Consider the following 20478-nt stretch of genomic DNA (forward strand, 5'->3'; position numbering starts at 1 on the left):
TGAATACACAGCTGGAGACACAATCCTCCTGGGGGTCTGAATCCCAGCTCTATCACACTCTCACCGGCTGGATGGCCTTTGGCAAAATAAGACCCACTTCAAAACTGGGCCCACAAAAAACTGGAGTTAGCGTGAAGACACAAGGGGAAATGTCTCTCTCTCCCTATTGCTCTTCGCATCTAGAGGAAGGAGGACAGACTATGGATAGTTTCGTTTCTTTGTAAATGACAGTGCTCCAGGCCTTAAATACCAAGCCAAATCTCATGACCTACCAACCGTCCTCCTGGCTCTGAAATCACAGAGAGGAAAACTTTGAGGGGACAGCTATACACAGATTTAGGGGACACAAGTGAAATAATAGGATTGTAATGCATTTTTTAATGGATGGGTGTTTCCCTTTGTCTGCTCCAACTCCTTCCAAAACTTCAAAAATTCCTCTACATCTTGAGGGAGCCACTCAACCCTAGAAGCGTTCTTTGATGAAGAGATAGGAACTTTCCAGAACCACGTTTCTGGGATCCAATCAAGGTAGATCTAACTGAAGACAGGTGAAGTGAGAACCCCGGAACAGCTCTCCACTAGCCCTCCCACTTGGCTGGATTCAGTCTCCATCCCTCTCCATTCCCCCTTCCCCCCTTATAGCTTTAAAGAAGTGATCCAGTGACTTCATAGACTTTTGGCTTGAGAGATGCAAAGTACTCAGGTGGAGAAATACTTTGGTGACATCTAGAACTGTCAGATTGCCCCTTCGTCACAGAGAACACAGTACAGTGGAAGGACAACAGGTGGCTGTAACTAGGACAGGGTGCCATTCGGAAGCAGGAGCAGTTCCAGGGCCCTTCAAAAGTTCCAGATCCCAGTAGTACCCACTGATGTCCCCTATCCCCGGTGCGTGTCCCTCCGGGGCCCAGGTGGGCGGGGCTCCCTTGACACCTTTCCCGGCCTCGACTGGGGGAGGAGCCGGGGCCGGAGGCCCGGGAGAGCCAATGCGGGACGTCCTGGTCACGCACAGCCGGCGAGCAGGCCAATGGACGCGCGGGGGGGCGTGGCCAGGGCCTCCGGCTCGAAGCGTTTATAACAACTTGGAACGCGGCGACTTGCCGCGCGTTCTGCTGCTGCTGTGAGTTCCCAGCCCTGGTGCGGGACGTGTGCCCCGGGCTCTATACCTCTCCCCTCGCAGCACGTACCCCCTCCGCCCTCGCTCACCATCCGGCCGCCATGGAGCCGTTGGCTTTCCCCCGGCGGCCCGGCCCGGCTCCTTCGGCCGCCACCGCCCCGGCCACCGAGCTTGCCCGGCCCCTGCCCGACAGGCTCATCAAGTCGCCCAAGCCCCAGATGAAGAAGCAGGCAGTGAAGCGGCACCACCACAAGCACAACCTGCGCCACCGCTACGAGTTCCTCGAGACCCTGGGCAAGGGAACTTACGGGAAGGTGAAGAAGGCGCGGGAGAGCTCGGGGCGCTTGGTAAGTGCGGCTCCCTCTCGCGGCGCGGCCGGGCGGGCGGGCTTGGGACTTGTCCGCGGGCGGTGAGGGATGGAGGCTGGGCCAGGGGCTAGTGCCTTCCTCGGGGCGGGGGGATGGCCAGCATTTAGTCTTGGCCATGCTGAGGTTGCGCGCGCGCGCGCGCGCGCGCGTGTGTAGTGGGGGCGGGGGCCTGGGGTATCCATTGCAGATATGTCTGCCCGTGATTGTAGGGACAATGGTCGTAGACCTGGGGATCCCAACACTAGCCAGCATACGATGATTGCCCAGTAAGTGAGGAGGACGGTTGAGGCAGGGTGCCTAGGGATAGTGCCCTGTCTTGAGATGAGAAAACTCCCCAAAGAAGATGAGACTTACGTTGAATTTTACTTGGAGCAGACTGTCCAAAAGAGTGGAATGGGAAGAGGAAGTAGAAGGTGCCAGATCATAGGATGGGTTTAGTAAATGAGTGTGTGGTTGAATGAATGTATGAGGTCCAGTTTCTCAACTCAGTTCTTATAATCTGGCAGCCCAGCATACCGTGGGGTTCGGCACTGGGGTGGGTGGGAAGTAAGCTTGACACTTCGGTCCTTTCCAGCTCTAAAATTGACTCAGAGTTTCATTAGGATGCGTTTTTTATTCTGGGAAATGTGAAACAAGGCTCTGGTGCAAAGTCTACTGTGCCCCAAGATACCTTTGGGTGAGAGGCCTTTTCAGAAACCTGTCTAGTTAATTTACGAGAGGGGCGGGTATAGGCAATAGAAATAGTAGTAATCTGTGAGACCTTGAGCAACTTATCTCTATACTCAGTTTCCCCTTCTGCGAAAACAAACAAAACCCCACAGCCTCCCTCACAAGTTGCTATTAGAATTGAATGAGATACAAACGTGAATTTAAATTGATCCTGATACATAGAAACTGCAGTCAGAAGTGATACTTATATCCGGAAAGGCAAGCCCTGAAAGGGTAGCAAATTTGCCAAAAGTGAGTTAACAAACTTGCACTTAACATGCATAGGAATCACCTGGAGTGCTTCTTTTAAAATACTTATTCTTTGGTTCCACTTGCAGAGGATTTTATTCCAGAGGTCTAGGACGGGGCCAGATAACTTGCATTTCTAGCAAGGTTTTTAGGGCAGGTGATCTAGGGACTGACTGTTTTGCCACCTTCAAATGGGTACTGGTTATGAGACATGCATGTGTGTGTGTTTGTCTGTGTGTCCGTGGTTTACCCTATTGGCTGTGGGAGCAGTCACCTCCCCAGATTGTTTGCTTTTGCAGCCAGAAACTGGTTTGAAATTCAAGAAGTCATTTCATTGGTGAAGGAGAGTGGATGCTGGAGAAAGGGAGTGGATTATGGCCTCATCAATAGGACCGAGTATGTTTTTCCTGCTAGGGCCTGGCACTGTCCCCAGTTGCCTGCTGCCAGGTTACAGCTATTGGGCAATCATGTACTTCCTGGCTTTCCTTTTCTCTTTCTCTTTCTATAAAGTGTGAGGGCCCGGTGAGGCTCCAGGCTTGAGACCACTGGGCTCAGGCTTTGTCAGGCGCTCAGCTGGAAAATAGCTGCTCGTAGCATGTGCCTCTTGTTGAAAGACAGGCTGAGCTGGGGGACTGGGGTGGCCCAGAAACTGGGAAACTGAGATTGAAGTTGAGATCCCATCAGACTCTTGACCTGGGTCACTGTATGTGCACCTGTGTGTGTGTGTGTGTGTGTGTGTGTGTGAGAGAGAGAGAGAGAGAGAGAGAGAGAGAGAGAGATTGTGTCATTGATTCTGGAATGAGATAAACCAGCTTTCAGTTTTCAAACCTCATTGGCTGAAGCAGGGATTCCAGCCCTTATGACATCAGAACGGAGAGAATTCAGAATGTACTCCCTGGCCTCCCGCAAGGGGCCCAAGGTCAGTAGGAACGGGGTCTGCCCTGAACTTCCCTAATCGACAGACCACTTTGTACTTCTACTGGGAATGTGCTCAGGGTCTCCCTCTTCCTTGGAGGAGAGCTGCCTGCTGTGCTAGTGATTTCTCAGTTCTGGAGAGGAGCTGTCTTCCCCACTCCACCCCCATCCCTGCCTCTTCACTGTCCTCCCTTAAGAGAGACTGACCTTGGGGCGCCTGGGTGGCTCAGTCGATTGAGCATCCGACTTTGGCTCAGGTCATGATCTCACAGTTTGTGAGTTCGAGCCCCACGTGGGGCCCTGTGCTGACAGCTCGGACCCTGGAGCCTGCTTCGGATTCTGGGTCTCCCTCTCTCTCTACCCCTCCCCCACTCATGCTCTGTCTCTCTCTCTCTCTCTCTCTCAAAAGTAAATAAACATTAAAAAAAAGAGAGAGAGAGAGAGAGAGACTGACCTGGTGCCTCAGGATCTTCTGTGAGGGAGAAGGACACCGGAATGGCTCAGTTCATTGAACTGAGGCAATTCAACAGAGGCTGTTGGTGGGGACTGGATTCAGAGAAAAGCCTGCTGGGTGACTCCCATCCCAATATTCTCTCTACCTTTCTAGCATACTTCCCCTTCCCAGCCTACTTAGATGAGATTATCAGGGGCCAGATGGGACCCTCCAGAGGAAGGGGTGGGTGGGCAGGACTAATGGCTACTCCAGGAGGGCATCAAAGGAAAAACAAATATTTGCCCTGGATCTTCTAGTCTCTGACCACATTCCTGGTATCCAAATGACATTTCCTCCTGTGACTCTCCCAGTTCCCCTTACCACCCCTCCCCTCAAAAGGAAAACACCTGCTGTGGGTCCCTGGAATGGTAGAGCCTTTGGGGTGATCTGCATGGCAGTCTTCTCTCCAAGGGGTGCCACGAGGAGCATTAGGGGAGTCCAAGTGGATAGCGATCTGGGACAGAGATGCTTCTGTGTCTTCTATATATTGGACTGCTGCAGGGCGTTTCAAAATGTTTGCAAATGACTGGGCTGGTCTGATTCCTTCATTGACAGTTGGGGAAACTGAGGCCCAGAGAGACGATGGGGTTTGTCCTGTGGCTGGTTAATGGCATGCCGGTGACGCGGGCTCCTGACTTGACCACCCCAGGCCATGGATGACCAACAAGGAGTCTTGGACTTGGAGTTGCCTTGAGCTGAGCCCGGGCTTCCCTCCGTGTGCTTTATCATTCCAACAGCTAGCCCGGGCCACCTTTCCCAGAGCTCCAGGCAGTGCTGAGGGTGGGAACAGTCACTGGGAACTAACTCCCACCCGCACACATGCTGACTATGTCGAGGGATCCCGAATGGGTGGACCACTCTACATTCCTGGTTTTTACCTCGTCGGGAAGGCTGGGCAGCTCAGACTCAGACCGTAAGGGCTCCAATTCGGACTCTCTCGCTTACCAGCTATGTGACCTCTCTGCATCTCCGTTTCCTCATCTGCCAATGAAGGAATCAGACCCTGTAGCGGGGATTATAATAATTCCTGCCTCGTGGAGTTCTCAGAAGATTACATGAGATAATGTATGTAAAATGCTCAGCACGGCAGCTGACACACACACAGTGTCATTATCCCAGCCAGGCTGGCTTTGCTTGGCCCTCCCCTCTCCTGGGATACCCCATCCTGGGTCTGTCCTGCCCTGAGCGAGAGAAGGGGTTGTGCTGAGCTTTCCTAAGCCAAACTACTTTGGTCTTTGCTTTGTTCAGAGCCCTCTCCTTTGGCCCCAGCTCCCAGAGGAAGGCTCTGCCTGGCCGGCTGCCAAAGGCCTCTTCTGCGTGACGCTGCCCTCCCAGCTTCTCCTGCACCTCCCTGCTCAGCAGCAGGGAGGGAGGCTCCGGCTGCAGGCGACTCTTGTCCTTGGGCTTTGGCCAAACCACACAAGAGGGCTGAGCAGGGAAGCGCCTTGCCTGGCAACCTGGCAGAGTGGGCAGGAGGGTGGCGAGGAGGGGGCGGGCGCGGCGTGGGGTTCAGGGGAGGCGGCTCAGGCTCCCTTCGTTCCTAGAGCCCTTTCCTGCTCCCTGCCTGGTTCTCTGGCAGGCTTGGTGAGATGGTGAGCCACCCCCAGACCCATCCCCGCTCTGCTCAGGCCGGCCCAGCCCGGCCTAACCTCCCCTCCGTTATCTAAATAGGTCATCCTCCAGCTCCTTGCCCCACCTCCCAGATGGCAGCTGCTCCGTGCAAGGCCAGAGAGGAGTCGAGGATCTTGGCTCCAACTCCTGGTGATAGCCATGACCGGAGATGCCCAGCTTGCATCCTTTCTCCCGGGACCGGGGACCAGCACCTGCACATCTTCTTTTTCTAAGGCCTTTCAGCCATCCTCTCCTACATCCAGATTATTCCTGATCTGGGTTCCTGCAGGGGAGGCGGTGCTTAACCACCGGAGCCCCAACTCGCATGTCCCCAACTCGCATGTCCCCGGCAGGTCTGTGTGTCTCTAAGTGGGACGGGGCTGCTGGTGGCGCTGCACGGGCGCAAGGCAGGGTGCGAGGCATTCCCTTCTCCAGGGGTGGGAAGCAGGGAGCTAGAGGCAGGGCAGGGCACCTGCAGGGAAATTTTGTCTTCTGAGAACTCCGCTTCTGCAGGCAACACTTCCATCTTGCACTGTAATCCCGCCTCGGTGCGTCAGGGAACCTTGGAAGAGTAGTGTGCCTTTTTGGACTTCAGTGTTTGCCATTTGCAAAATGGGGTGGGGGGTGGGGAATAAGTCCTGCTCCCTTCGCAATGTGGGCCAGCATCTATAGGACTTTTTGCCCAGGCAGATTCACATAGATCTAGCCTAGGGCATCGAAATAAACCCGTTACAACAATCTTTGGCCAGAACCTTCCTGGGATAGTAGCTGGTGACCCATTTCTGAAGAACCTTAGCGGAAAATGCTACAATTTGGAAGGGAGCTTAGAGGTCCTGATGTACCAATTCATGAATGGTTCCTTTCATTCTGGCCTTCGCACAAACCTTTCTCTCTGCCTATAATGCTCTGTTGCCCCTCCCTACCTTACCACCCCCTGCTCCCCCTGGCTTGGCAAACCCCACTCATCCTTTAAGAGCGAAAACAAAGTTTTCTCCCAGAGATGGTTTTCCCTGTTCTCCCAGGCAAAGAAAACTCTTGTCTGCACTCCTGGAGCCCCTGGGCAGGCAGGGACCTCAACTGTCCTGTTCGTCACACTAGACTGGCATGGATTTAATTACCAGTCCTCCCCTTGGGCTGAGGGCCTTGGTTGCAGGGACTATCCATATTTTGTCTAAATCTCTAACACCTAGCATAGCACCAGGCACATAGTAATTTTTAGCAGATGTTTGAGGAATAAATAAATGCCCTTTCAGTTTTCAGATGAGGACATTAAAACTAGCCACACTGTTAACCAGCTCATTTAAGTGACTTGTCTTGAGTTGCGTGGTGCCATAGGGACAAATAAGGATCAGATACCTGATCTGGCACTCACATTTACATTATCACATAATTGTTGCGCCTGGGTTTCCTGCCCCCTCTGAGTAGGGTGGCGACATAACATGTCATCTAAACTCAGGTACTTTGGGCGTAAAAGGGGCTCTATTAATAATTATACCAGGATGAACCAGGCTTATCTCCAGGCACGTGGCCTGCCTACCTCTGGGTGACCCATTCAGCAATTGTTACCCTCCTCCTTGGCTCTAGTTTGTTTTAATTCTAGAGAATGGTTGCTCAACCAACTTGCAGATCAGAACAAAGGTCCCTCAAATTAGTCCTTGTAACTGAGACTGACTCTCCACCCATGGAAGAAGGGCAGAAAATCCTATCTGGGCACTGGTCACATCAGTCAGGGATCGGCCCGATGACTTAGCCAATAACTATTTATTTGTGATTTATGTTCACCAGTAAACAGTTGTTGAATGCTTTCTGGATGCCGAGCTCCTTCTAGGCCTGAGCTGTTGCTGCATCTTCTTTACTATGACAAGCTAGACAGCACATGGCTAGGGGCCTGTCCTGTGGGGCAGGGATAGGTTGGGGAAGAGTGGCCCAGCCCTACCAGGGCAGTGACACATCGCTCTGCTTGGAGGCCTGATGACTTACCTTGTTTCCTTCATAGGAAGTGCTAACCAAGCTGTAGTCTCCTAGGACCTAATGGGGATAACTTGAGGTGGAGGGAGGTGGGGGTGTCACGGGGGTCTTTGACCTGGCCCTCAAGGCCCGAGTGGGCTTGCGGAAGAATGGAACTGTTCACTGAGGATGAACAACTCTGAGTTGGAATCCTAGACTTCCAGAGTTGAAAGAAATGGATCTTGGGGCTCAACTTCTGTGTTCTCTCTCAGAATCACTCAGGGATTCCTACCGCTGCTCAGACCCCTTTTTTTGGGGGGGGACCTCATTTCTTTTAAAAAAGGTTTTTTAATGTTTATTTATTTTTGAGACAATGCAAGAGACGGAGTGAGAGCAGCGGAGGGGCAGACACAGGGAGACACAGAATTGAAATAGGCTCCAGGCTCTGAGCTGTCAGTCCAGAGCCCGACGCGGGGCTCGAACGCACGAACCTTGAGATCATGACCTGAGCCCAAGTCGGATGCTCAACCGACTGAGCCACCCAGGCGCGCTGGGAACCTCATTTCTTTTAGGCTTTATCTTTGTTAGATCTCTCCCCCCCTAAGCCTGTAATGATTTATCTCCTTGTATAGGTTTGTGTGTACAGTTGTAATATGCCTAGTTCTTACATATATGTGCATCTTAAGCTCTCAACTATTTGTTTCATTACTAGTTGTGTGATTTTTATGTGATTTTTCTTTTACTGTCTATTAACACAATACTTAAGGCCCTTTATCTGAAGAGCTCATACGACTTTTATCTACTGTCTGATTTTTAAAACAAGGAAGTTTAGAAAAGAACTAGTCCGTAAAATCTCCCCTTCAGGGAGAGAAAGGTATGGAGAGAAGGGTGTGCAAGAATGATTCTGCAAGTTGACTCCTCATAGTTGGAGGAGGATTCAGGCCCTCACCTCCCCATCCCCACCCCTCCGTTCAATTCTCAGCCAGAGATTTTTCTGCTTGGCTCATCAGGGTGGTTTGGAGCAGAAGCGGGGGCGGGTCGCAAAGAAAGGCGCTGAGGTGCAGCCCTGTCCCCGGCAGCTGCAGCGGGGGCCTCTCCCGTATCTTGGGGACGAGGCTCCCTGGCGACAGGTCCCTCCTGCTGCCATTGTCCTCCCTGCTCTGCTCCGGGAGGGCACAAGAGCTGGGCCTCCCCTCTTTCAAGGATGCAGCTCCAGGGGAGGAGAGGGGCGGAGGGCACGCCATCCCTGGCCCGTTGCCGGGGTGACCGGGCCTGGCCATTGTGCGCAGCTCCCCTTATGGGATTAAGGCTGTTCCGCATTCTTGTCCGATGGGGAGCGCAGGCCCGCTCGGCCACTGTGCCTGCGAGCCGGAAGCCATTGTCTGCCCCCAGAGCCCTGTGAAAGGGTGGATTAGAGGCCCCTCCCCTGGAGCTTGGTTTCCTTTTTCTCCCTGTCTCCTTTTGAACCTTGAGGGGAGGCGAACCCTCCCGGGAAATTGAATGGGGAGCAGTTTACCTCGGTCTGTGCCTTCAGATTTTTTCACAACGTGTCCACCTCCCCCCCGCCCCCCCCGAAAAGGAAGTCCTGAATTTACCATTGGTGTCCTGGGACAGGACTTGTCAGGAGCTGACCAGCCCCGTGACAGCCCTCCCGGGCCCCTGCCCAGCGCCCGAGCCACCACCACTTCCCCCCCACCCTCCCCAACCACGTTTGGACCGCTCATCTCACAGCTTGAGAGCAGGAACGCACCTCACACTTGTTAGTTCAGCCTGTGTGTCACAGAAAAGAAAACCCAGGCCCCGAGCGGGGCGGGACTTGCTCCCTTGGGGACAGCGACAAGAGCCCGGAGGAGGTCTCCCCACCCCCCCACTCCCCTGGCGCTCCCCAGGCCCGAGCCATCTGCACACACGGAAGGGCCCTTGTCCCTCTCCTCTTTCTGTCCCTGCGGCTGCTGAGTGGAACAGAGCAGGGAAAGGACAGAGACTCCTCAGCGGCTAAGAGTCCTGCTTACCAGCGATGGCATCTGGCACTTCTTTCTCCATTTCCTGTTGCCTCCGCCCTTCCTGAACCCACCGCACTTACCAGCCCGAGGGCTGACTCCTTATATGGTGTTTTCACCTTTGCAGCGGAGATAGCCAGGACCAGAGGACGCTGTCTTGTTTGTTTGTTGCTAGGAGAGGGACATTCCTGCCCTCGACTGAAGGGATGGGTGTTTTTTTGATAATTTTTTTTGTGTGTGTGGAAAAATATACAGAACATATAATTTGCAGCTCAGTGACCTGTTAGGCACAATGACAGTGTTGTGCAACCATCAGCATTATCCGTTTCCAAAATCTTTTCATCACCCCAGACAGAAGCTTCGGACACATTAAACAATAAGCTCCCGGCCGCCCCCGCCTCTACCCCGACCTCTGCCATCCCCCACCCTGGTAATCTCTAGTCTACTTGCTGTCCTGTGCGCGTGCCTATTCTGGTTACCTCGTATAAGGAGAATTGAACATTTGCACTTGTGCGTCTGGCTTCTTTCACTTAGCATTATGGTTTCAAAGTTCATTCGTGCTTATGCCCGTTAGTAACTAATATGACTTTGAACAGGTCATTTCACCTCTCTGGGTACCGGTTTTCTCCACCTATATATGAGGACGATGAAACTCTGTGCCTGCCTCTCAGGACTGTTGGGAGGGCCAGTGTACTTACTAATGCAACACACACTTATTCGGTGCCTACTGTGTGCCAGGCACGACGCGTGGCCTCAGGGATCCAGTGCTGAGCAAAACCAGCCCCATCGTAATCATGGCGCCGTATGGTAAATTTGCTTCGTAAATCACAAAGCATGGGCCTTACAGATGCAGGCTGTACTTTCCTTGTTCATCTGTGGACTCTGGGTGAGGTCATTGGCCCCTACGCCTCCCTGCTGTGTAGACTGCACCCGACCCAGGTTTAAACCTTCTCTAGGGAAGGTGCTCTCCAGCCTCTCTGTCACCTGCCCTGGTGAGGGATGGAATGGCTTCCCTGGGTGCACGCTGTGGACTTCTAGCAGCGGCAGGTGGCCAGGGGCAGCACCCCAGAATATCCACGGATGCCTTTATCTGCCAAAACCTTCTCCTCAGTCTCCTGCATTCTCTGTTCCCAGGTGGCCATCAAGTCAATCCGGAAAGACAGAATCAAAGATGAGCAAGACTTGATGCACATTCGGCGAGAGATTGAGATCATGTCATCACTCAACCACCCCCACATCATTGCCATCCACGAAGGTACAGAGGCAGGGCATTTGAAGCAGTGTGTATGTGTGTGTGTGTGTGTGTGTGTGTGTGTGTGTGTGTGTGTAGGAGCAGTCAGAACAGGACACAAAGAAGTGGAAAAGACCCAGATTTTAGAGTTGGACAAAAGGTGGATTTGAAACCCAGCTCTATGACTTTGGGCAACTAATTTAATTAGGCTCTGGGTGGACCTCAGTTCCTCATGTGTAGACCGGGACAGTCCCACCTACATCACAGGGTAGTTGCAAAGATCAAATTAAATGTCACTGTGTACTTAGCTCACGGGAGGAACTCCGTGGACTGTAGGCTTTCTTGTTGTTATTCTTAGGTTTTCCATAATTGAACACTACCTCCCCAACCCGATGAGATCCTTAGCGTCCTGGGGGAGGCTGGAACGAACGGAGAGACCTGCACCTGTCTCGGGTGCGTGGGTGTTATCCTTCACACGTCCCAAGAGCCGGCCTCCTAGAATCTGACCTGGGCTCTGAACCATTCCTGCCATGGGGCCGGCTCCTACCTTTTCTCATCTTTCTTAGCCTCCTCTTGCTCTGACATCAGTGCCGGCTTTCTACTCCATCTGCCCTGCTCCCTGTGACCCAGACAACAAAGTGAGCAAGAGAGAGTGATGAGTAAAAGAGGGGGAGCACCCTCCCACGCACACCTGTCTGCTTCCAGCCTTTACATAATATCGGTTAGATGAGAAACCAGCCATAACAGTAGCAGCGGGAGGGAGGGAAGCCTGCGGCTTTGCCCTCTGTCTGAATATTCCTGGTGGGAAGTAAGACAGAAGTCTCCTCTCTTGGGTTCTGTTCGTGGAAAGACTAAGAGCAGAGCCACCGACACGGCCCCGTGGCCTGAGCCTGTCCCACAGGGATCCCGGGCAAATGGCTGAGGAGGCTAATTGTATCTCTGTGTATTTCCCCCAGGGAAGAGTGGGTAGATGACAGAGTATTGGTTAAGCCAGGTGGAGCTTGGTGATTGGGCAGAGAGAGTGTGTGTGTGTGAATTCTCCCCCACCCCCATACCTCCAGCTACGTCTGGGAACCGAGTCTTGAAGCTTAGGCTGTGGACTTGCCTGCACCTCAGATTCTGCGATCGTAGGGGTGTCACAGTTACTGTGTGACAGGCAGGCCCCTCCACCCCATTCGTCCCCTGCCAATCTTCGGGAGATGTGAACCAGGGGAAGGCTCCAGTCTTTGGAATCTAGCTGCTCTCCAGGATGTACTCTGGCTGGCTCTTGACCTCCAGTTTCACGACACAAAGATTGTACGCACCCTTACAGACATATGGAGAACCACAGCAGTAGGATCTCATCTAGGTACCGCCCCCCGGCCCCGGGAGATTGGGCCACCATGCGTCAGGTCCACGCACTCATGTGCGAGTGGAAGAAAAGCACAATCCTGCTGGCTCCTGGCCATGTATCCAATAGCCTGGCACCTGGGGTCCCTCTTGGGAGAAGCCTGCTCTCTCAGCTCCTTGTCACAGGCTAGACAACAGTGCCTCTGGGGCTGGCTGAGCATGCCAAACTCCTAGGACTCGTTCGACACAAAGATGCAATGTCACGGACATACATGCTCTGACACGTACCCAGCCAAAGGGCCAGTTTGGTGAACCAGTCCTTCCCTACCTTTGCAGGCGGCTAGAGCCAGGGCGAAGCCTGAGTGGCACGTGAGCTTGGGGGAGGCTGATTGCCAGGAAGTCAAAGATGCTGAGGGTAATAGATATCTTATCTCCGCTTTCCATGGTACTGTGTCGTTCACAAGCCACCTTCCTATCCCTTTTTATCCCTCTTCTGATCCTCAAGGCAAACATTATTATGGGAATTATTTTTCAAGTTTATGCGCGAGGATACTGATCGTAACTATGACAGTAGGTACGATTTATCGAGCGCTTGTTTCTATATCAGACCCTACGCCCACCTGCTCAGCCAGCCCCAGAGCTATCACTGACTTTCATCTATTTCTTACCCAATCCTGTGAGGTTGCCATTATATCCTACTCTTCAGATGAGGAAATTGAGGCACCCTGGTTGAAAAACTGGCCAAAGTCACCCCGCTAATAAGTGATGGGGCCAGGATTCAAACCCCAAACCTGTACTCTTACTGATGTATCTAGAAGAGATTTGCCCGTGGTCATAAGGCCAAACAGTACCAGATTTTGAGGCAGAGAACCTGACTTTTCATTCTCATCCATTGATTCCTGCCTTCCTGGGAAATTTGCAGGGTAGTTTTAAGATTCCTCCAAAGCCTGAACTTCCCAAGAGAAGGAGGCTAAGCCAGTTCCCTTGGCCTTACCTCGTGGTTCCTGGAAGATGGTGGGAGCTTTAGAGGCCCCTTTTCCTGCTCTTACCTGCCACTGTCCCGTCCCGTTGGCAGACATCCCTGGACAAAGGTCCTGTCTGGTTTGGGGCCAGGGAGGCGTGTGTGACCCCCCACCCCTCCAGTGGGGAACAGTGTACTCTGGAGGGAGCTCACGTTCCTGCCTTGCTCTGCCCCAGTGTTTGAGAACAGCAGCAAGATTGTGATCGTCATGGAGTACGCCAGCCGGGGCGACCTGTACGACTACATCAGTGAGCGGCAGCGGCTCAGCGAGCAGGACGCCCGCCATTTCTTCCGGCAGATCGTCTCGGCCGTGCACTATTGCCACCAGGTGAGCGACCTCCTGCCGGTTCTCCAGGGCTGGTTTGAGCCAGAGAGATTCCGTGACCCCTCCAGGATCCCGCAGGGAGACAGAAACAGAGGCAAAATTCCATCTGGACTCTGGGCCTCGGGGCTGTTGGCGTCTCTGGCTGACTCCCTCGGGAGTGGAGGGGCCTGTGTCTGTTGCGCCGTGTTCCAGTGAGATGGGTATCCCTCGCCTGCCTGTGCTCCCCCAACTTGGCCCCCTTTGTGTTTACCTCACTTTCCAGGCGAGGCCTTCGTGTCGTCCTGTCCCTCCGTGGCGACCTCTCCCTGACCATCCATCTGCCCTTTCTCTTTCAGAATGGGGTTGTCCACCGTGATCTCAAGCTGGAGAATATCCTCTTAGATGCCAATGGAAATATTAAGGTGAGCCCCGCTACTTGTTTCCAGCAGCTTCTCTACCCCACCACAGCCTTTCTGCCGAGCGTTTATCTCTAAGTGCTTAGGGGACTCCAGAAGGAGTTGAGCAAAGCTGAGACTTAGATGTTGGTAGCAGTAGAGAACTCAGCCGTCATCCTTTCCAGTACCTCTTTTTATGGATGAAAAACTGAGGCCTCAAGATAAGCGGTGACTTACTCAAGATCCCATGGCAAGGGAGTGGCTGAGCCTGGGCTAGAACCAAAGTCTTCTGACTCCTCAGCCAGTGCTCTTGACGTCCGTAAGGCTAACTGGAGTCGAGATCCAGGATCAGCCTTTGCACATAACCTTGGGACTGGCAGGGAGAGAGGGTCACAGCCCGAGTTCTCCCCACCTGCCTGCACGCACACACATGTGCACATGCACACGCACATTAATCTGTCGCAGTTGGGTAGCCCTTTGGTACTTTTCTCCATAGACCACGCATCCCGGCACCAGCTTTCTGCCCCCTGCAGCTTCTGAATTCCCATGCCTGAGTGGTTAAGCTTAGGTCTGAGAGGTTCATGCTGATGAGATAAGCTCAGCTCTCAGGGCTAGAAGGGGGAAATGGCAAGCGCTGACCCCTGCAGGTACCTGGGAGGGCTTTGATCCTGCACTCGGACACTCCTCAGAATCTTCCTGAACCCAGGACACAGTCCCTTCCCTTCCGTGACCCTTGAACTCATGCCCTGAAGCACCCTGGCACTGAGTTCATTCCCCTTACCCAGCCAATTCCTGGAGCCGGGTGGGGCTTTCTTTGATGCTAAGCAGGGGGAGGGGAGCCAGAGCCAGTAAACTCACGTAACCAGACAGGCACGAACCTTCCCATCTGTACCAATCATCTGCGTCTTTATGGGCTTCAAATGGTAACTGCTCGATAAGAGGCCAATAAAACTATAAATGAAGAAGCCAGAGCTTCATAAACAGCCCCTCCCCACCCTGGGCACACATGACCCTCTGCTGGGGGTGAAGAGGCCAGGAGAAGCAGGGCATTGGCCTCTGCTTGTATCTGAGGACAGTTAGGGGAAAGGGTCTCCCTGGGAAGTAAGAAGACGGGCTTGGGGCCTCTCAAGCCCGCAGTATCAGATGGCTCAGGGAGTCCTGGGAGAAGATTCCTTTTCCTGAGCTCTGACCACAGCTCTGATCTTTGTTCTGACTTCGCTCTTGCTTCTTAGCTCTACTGGGCTGACCCCAGGCTCCTGCCACTATGTTCCCACCCGGATCTGGGCAGAGATGAGCCCTCTGTTAGGAAGGGCAGGCCAGGCCTCACGTGGTAGTCACTGATGGGGCTGGCTTGCTTCTGAGGGCCATGGCGTTGGCATGAGAAGTTGATTCTCTCCGTACATCTGGTAGACCCTTCCTTCAGTTAGTAGTTGTCTGTTGAGTCCCATCCGTGGGTCACGCCTGTGCGAAGAGCTGCAAGAGGGGGAGGGGCAGAAGGAGGTGAGCACGGGGGACATACTGACAGGACAGTATGAGGAGGAAGACTGATGAGCAGGGACTACAGCCAGCCATTGGGCTTTGTGCGAAAAGGAGGTGTCAGGGGAGGTGGGCTTGCCAGGTCAGAAGGACGTTTATAGGCAGGAGAGTGCATCCCTGGAGTGGGGTACAGCATGAGCAAAGGGGCCTGGGGAACATGGAGGACCCTGGAGGCCCCACACACTTAGGCATTCCTCATGGACATGACCTCCGCAAGGCTGTCTCTTGCAGGGCCTGAGCTGTGCTCAGGGGGCAGGGGGCATGGGCACGCTTTCCTCCTGCGAGGGCCGGGGTTTCCCTGGGATCGGGAGAGGGGCAGGCTAAGAGCTGCAGAACAATCCAGGCCTTGGTATGACCCCCACCTGTGTTTGACCCGACCCTACAGATTGCAGACTTTGGGCTCTCCAACCTCTACCGCCAGGGCGAGTTCCTGCAGACGTTCTGTGGGAGCCCCCTGTACGCCTCACCTGAGATCGTCAACGGGAAACCCTACACGGGCCCAGAGGTGAGTCTCTACTCTCCACCCACGGCCTGCCTCGGCACCCCCTGTGGCTCTAGATCCTCTCAGAGGGGTGGGCTAGCTTTCCAGCTTCTTCCCTCCTTCCAGAGCCCAAAGCTCAGCCCCCTACCCTTCAGTGACTTGCCAGGTCCTCACAAGAGCAGTAAAACTGGGACAAGAACTTATGTCTCCTGACCCCTGGTCTGGTTCTGTGCCCCCTCACCCTCCGGGTTCCCGTTCTCTTTCCTGGCACCCACCCAGACTCCCTGGAGAGGCGGGCGCTCTCACAACCACCCCATCCTAGCCCAGAAGGGTGACCTCACCACTGCTCTGGTCTGTGGCTGCCCCTCCCAAGGGCAGGCAATTGACCACACCTTTCCTCACGAACCTCAGTCCCTTCTACAGTGTCACCAGCTTTGCTCCTGGGTACTACTAGAAGGAGGTGGTCCTCAGGTGCCCCAGCCCCTGAGTTCTCCAGCGTGTACCCCTTTCTTCTCTGGTGTCGCCACAAGCCCGCCAGCCTGGGGCATGCGGGCATCCTTGCTGACACTCTCCCTGTCTCTCGCCCGCCCTCCCTCAGGTGGACAGCTGGTCCTTGGGTGTCCTTCTGTACATCCTGGTCCATGGCACCATGCCCTTTGATGGGCAGGACCATAAGACGCTGGTGAAACAGATCAGCAACGGGTCCTACAGGGAGCCGCTTAAACCCTCTGGTGAGTGAGAGGCGTGGGTGTTCTCATCCAGGCCCCGTGTGTCCTTCCCTAGCTCCTGAGGCAGGAACCAAGTGGGGGCAGGGAAGGAAAGAAGATGACCCACTGTCGATGGGGGTAGCTCCTCACCACCCCCTCCTGCTGTCGTCTCTCTGCCTCCAGGGTCTGTGACCTCCGAGAAGGAAGGGGTATCTCTTCTCTCCTTTGTGAGATGCTATATCCTATTTGGGAAGGGCTTCTGGTGGTTGAACTTGGACTGTCTTTGCTGCAGTTTCCTCATTTCCACCTGCTTGAGTCCTCATCCTTGGAAGTCTCTTTGTCCTTTCACACCCAGTGGAGAAGGCAGGAAGCAGGGTGTGAGAACCTTGGTTTCCTCTTGAGCACAGTCTCTACCCTCAGGGTCGCATTCAGCCAAGAGAAGGAGAATACACTAACGTACAACAAGGCTAAAGAAGGGGCCAGGGGGCGCCTGGGTGGCTCAGTCGGTTAAGTGTCCGACTTCGGCTCAGGTCATGATCTCACGGTCTGTGAGTTCGAGCCCCGCGTCGGGCTCTGTGCTGACAGCTCAGAGCCTGGAGCCTGCTTTGGATTCTGAGTCTCCCTCTCTCTCTGTCCCTCCCCTGCTCACACACACACACACACACACACACACTGTCTCTCTCAAAAATAAATAAACATTAAAAAAAAATGTTTTTAAGAAGGGGCCGGGTCCTGGGGGGTCGAGGGATGGAAGAAGAAATGGGCAGAGTCAATCCCTGAAAGCTAGAGGCTGTGGGGAGTCACGTGGGCTGTGGCGTGTACCGAGCGCAGGTGGGAGTGGACATATCTGACACAGGACTGAGAAGCCTTAGCCCAAATGGGGGTAACCAGTGAGAGGGGCCGCGGGGTGCCCGTTCTCGTGGCTGCCAGCCTGAAGCCCCTGTCTCTTGCCTTCCAGATGCCTGTGGCCTGATCCGGTGGTTGTTGATGGTGAACCCCACCCGCCGAGCCACCCTGGAGGATGTGGCCAGTCACTGGTGGGTCAACTGGGGCTACGCCACCCGCGTGGGGGAGCAGGAGGCTCTGCACGAGGGCGGGCACCCTGGCAGCGACTCTGGCCGGGCCTCCATGGCTGACTGGCTGCGGCGGTCCTCTCGCCCGCTCCTGGAGAATGGGGCCAAGGTCTGCAGCTTCTTCAAGCAGCACGCGCCTGGAGGCGGGAGCATCGCCCCAGGCCTGGAGCGCCAGCATTCGCTCAAGAAGTCCCGCAAAGAGAATGACATGGCCCAGTCTCGCCAGGGGGACCTGGCTGACGATCCCTCTCTCCGCCCCGGCAGGGGCAACCTCAAGCTGCCGAAGGGCATTCTCAAGAAGAAGGCACCAACCTTGTCAGAAGGGGCAAGGGCAGACCCCGAGCCCAGCCTGGGCCCTGCGAGCCCAGGGCAGGCTGCCCCCCTGCTCCCCAAGAAGAGCATCCTCAAGAAGTCTCGGCAGCGGGAATCTGGCTACTACTCCTCTCCGGAACCCAGTGAATCTGGGGAGCTCCTGGACGCCGGCGATGTGTTTGTGAGTGGGGACTCTGAGGAGCAGAAGCCCCCCCAGGCCTCAGGGCTGCCCCTCCATCGCAAAGGCATCCTCAAACACAATGGCAAGTTCTCCCGCACAGCCCTGGAGCTCCCAACCCCCTCCACCTTCGGCTCCTTGGATGAACTGGCCTCCCCTCACCCTCTGGCCCGGGCCAGCCGCCCCTCCGGGGCTATGAGTGAGGACAGCATCCTGTCCTCTGAGTCATTTGACCAGCTGGACTTGCCTGAACGGCTCCCCGAGCCCCTGCTGCGGGGCTGTGTGTCTGTGGACAACCTCATGGGGCTTGAGGAGCCCCCCGCAGAGGGCCCTGGAAGCAGAGGCCTGAGGCGCTGGTGGCAGGACCCCCTGGGGGATAGCTGCTTTTCCCTGACCGACTGCCAGGAGGTGACAGAGGCCTACCGACAGGCACTGGGGGTCTGCTCAAAGCTCAGCTGAGGGTGGGGGGGGTGCCGCCCCATCCTGGGTAGGCTCTAAAATGCAGCTGCACCCTGAGGGGAGACCACCACCGCCCCTGCCTCCTAAGACTAGTATCCCGGCCAGGAAGGCTGAGGTGGTTTGCACTTGAGCCCTAGAGAGGGCTGGACGGGAAGTGGGCAAGTCAAGTGCATTGAGGGTTCCAAGTCTTTGGCCCTGTGGAGCAGAGAAGAGAGTAGAGGGGAAGCTAGTAGAGGGAGGAGGGGAAGGCCTGCGGCCGAGAGTCCGGGTTGCCCGCTTCTGGTTCACACAGTAGGGCCACAGACACCAGGAAAGAACACTCTCTCAGTGCCAGTCTCCTTTCTTGCAGTAAGTTTTGTGCGTGGTGACTTCCTGCTAAGGTGGGGATGGAAACTCCTCAGATACAGGTCCCATCCCCATCAACCACTAAAACTGGAATGTGGCGCCCCCGCAATGTGCCTGGGGTGTCCTGGGAATGGTCTCCTACCGTGTACCCTTCCTTATTTATCTCGACAGTAAGAGAACCCAACCTTTATCTCCTCGAAGGTTTTCTCCTCTTTCCCGTCCTCCAAACCCGGCCCAAGCCTCCTGGAGTCGCTGCTAGGGATCTAAAAGACTCAAAAAGGCTCAGGCTGCTGCTATCGGACTTCATCTCAAGGGGCCCAGATTCCCCTGGACCCCACCGTGGACCTCGAAGACTCTGAACCTCTCTGGCCTCCAAGCTGCTCCTGCTACTGAGAATGGAGTGTCTATTGCTCTGGGCTTTCCAGACCCTGGGATGCCCTTATTTATTTTTATGTGTTCAGCCCTGTGTTTTTAAAAAAGTGAATCTAGCTCTTTTCAATAATGTGAATACTATGTTCTGGGAAAGTCCACTGTGATGCCTAAGTTTTGTGAACAGGGAGATATTTTTGCAGTGATTCCCTACTGATCATGGGGGGAGGGGATCAATCACATGTCCCACTGCACTGTCCGGGAGGGGGTCTCTGGCTCCCTCCCACCATGCCCTGATTCTGTCTACCTGATGGTCCCTCTTCCCTTCCACTGTGGCTAGAAAGAACCCCTGCATTAAAACCAGAACCGTGGTTGGAAGATAGCCTCTGTTGTTCTGTTTGGGCAGGTGGGGTGCAGGCCTTCGAGCCTTCTCTTAACCCACATTTCCCCTGGGCTGTCATAGGCGGGAACTGGGGCACCTGCTTAAAAAAAAACAAAACACAGGGGCGCCTGGGTGGCTCAGTCGGTTGAGCATCCGACTTCTAACCGACTTCGGCTCAGATCATGATCTCACGGTTCGTGGGATCGAGCCCCGAGTCGGACTCTGTGCTGACAGCTTGGAGCCTGGAGCCTGCTTCGTATTCTGCGTCTCCCTCTCTCTCTTTTCTTCCCCTGCTCTCACTGTCTCTCTCTCAAAAATAAATATTTTTTTTTTAATTAAAAAAAGAAAAAAAAAAAAGCAAAACGCAACAACAAAGCCCAGCTCTTAGTTCCAAAAGGCTCCCGTGCTGCGGCCGTCCGGGGTTCTAGCCTGTGGAGCACACAGGTGGGAGAGCCCTGGACAGAGGTTCCCACTTTGCTCTTCCTCTTTGACTTCAGCCCTAAGGGAAGGGCTGAGTCTGCTGCATCATACAGCCCTGCTCCCACCCCTCCCCCAGCCACCTCTGTCCCCCGCCCCAAGCTTAAAGACCACCCCTCTGCCTTTATTCTCTCCCTCCAGAGAAACCCCCTTTCCTCCAGTGCTGCGCGGCTGCTACCCCTCTGGCCCCCACCGCCAGACTCCGCCGGGACATAAAGAATGCTTGGAATGCCCCCCTCGTAGGCCAGCCCTCTCGGCCCCCTGCGGAGCATTCCCCAAACGCCAGCTCCATTGAGAAACTCCCGGGCTCAGCGGGCCGGGATGAAAGGGAGGATAAGGACAAAGTGCAGGCTGGCAGCCGGCTGGCTCCGGCTCAGGCGGGCTCCCTCCCCCCTGCCCAAGCTGCAGCTGGCATTCGCTGCTCCCGACACCCCCCTCCCCCGAACATCCCCAGTCCTGGCCGGCTGCATG

The 20478-nt window shown here is 54.8% G+C and overlaps 1 protein-coding gene across 1 annotated transcript; it reads left to right on the forward strand.

Annotated features, from left to right (window-relative positions):
* The first annotated feature begins 1103 nt into the window (after nucleotides 1-1103).
* On the forward strand, nucleotides 1104-19526 carry NUAK2 (NUAK family kinase 2). The gene is made up of 7 exons (XM_047076622.1): nucleotides 1104-1464; nucleotides 10543-10663; nucleotides 13166-13317; nucleotides 13650-13715; nucleotides 15610-15729; nucleotides 16304-16436; nucleotides 17371-19526. The coding sequence occupies exons 1-7, from the start codon at nucleotides 1219-1221 to the stop codon at nucleotides 18432-18434; spliced, it is 1902 nt and encodes a 633-aa protein (XP_046932578.1). The 5' UTR covers nucleotides 1104-1218; the 3' UTR covers nucleotides 18435-19526.
* Nucleotides 19527-20478: the final 952 nt, after the last annotated feature.

The sequence above is a fragment of the Lynx rufus genome, unplaced genomic scaffold, assembly GCF_022079265.1.
Source record: "Lynx rufus isolate CCGP_SWC_20201006 ecotype Redwood Valley unplaced genomic scaffold, mLynRuf1.p SCAF_15, whole genome shotgun sequence".
Taxonomy (NCBI): Eukaryota; Metazoa; Chordata; class Mammalia; order Carnivora; family Felidae; genus Lynx; species Lynx rufus.

Coding starts and splice junctions, on each gene's coding strand:
- NUAK2 (XM_047076622.1), top strand. CDS start 1,219: ATGGAGCCGTTGGCTTTCCCCCGGCGGCCCGGCCCGGCTCCTTCGGCC. Junction 1,465..10,542: donor GGGAGAGCTCGGGGCGCTTG/GTAAGTGCGGCT, acceptor CTCTGTTCCCAG/GTGGCCATCAAGTCAATCCG. Junction 15,730..16,303: donor AACCCTACACGGGCCCAGAG/GTGAGTCTCTAC, acceptor GCCCTCCCTCAG/GTGGACAGCTGGTCCTTGGG.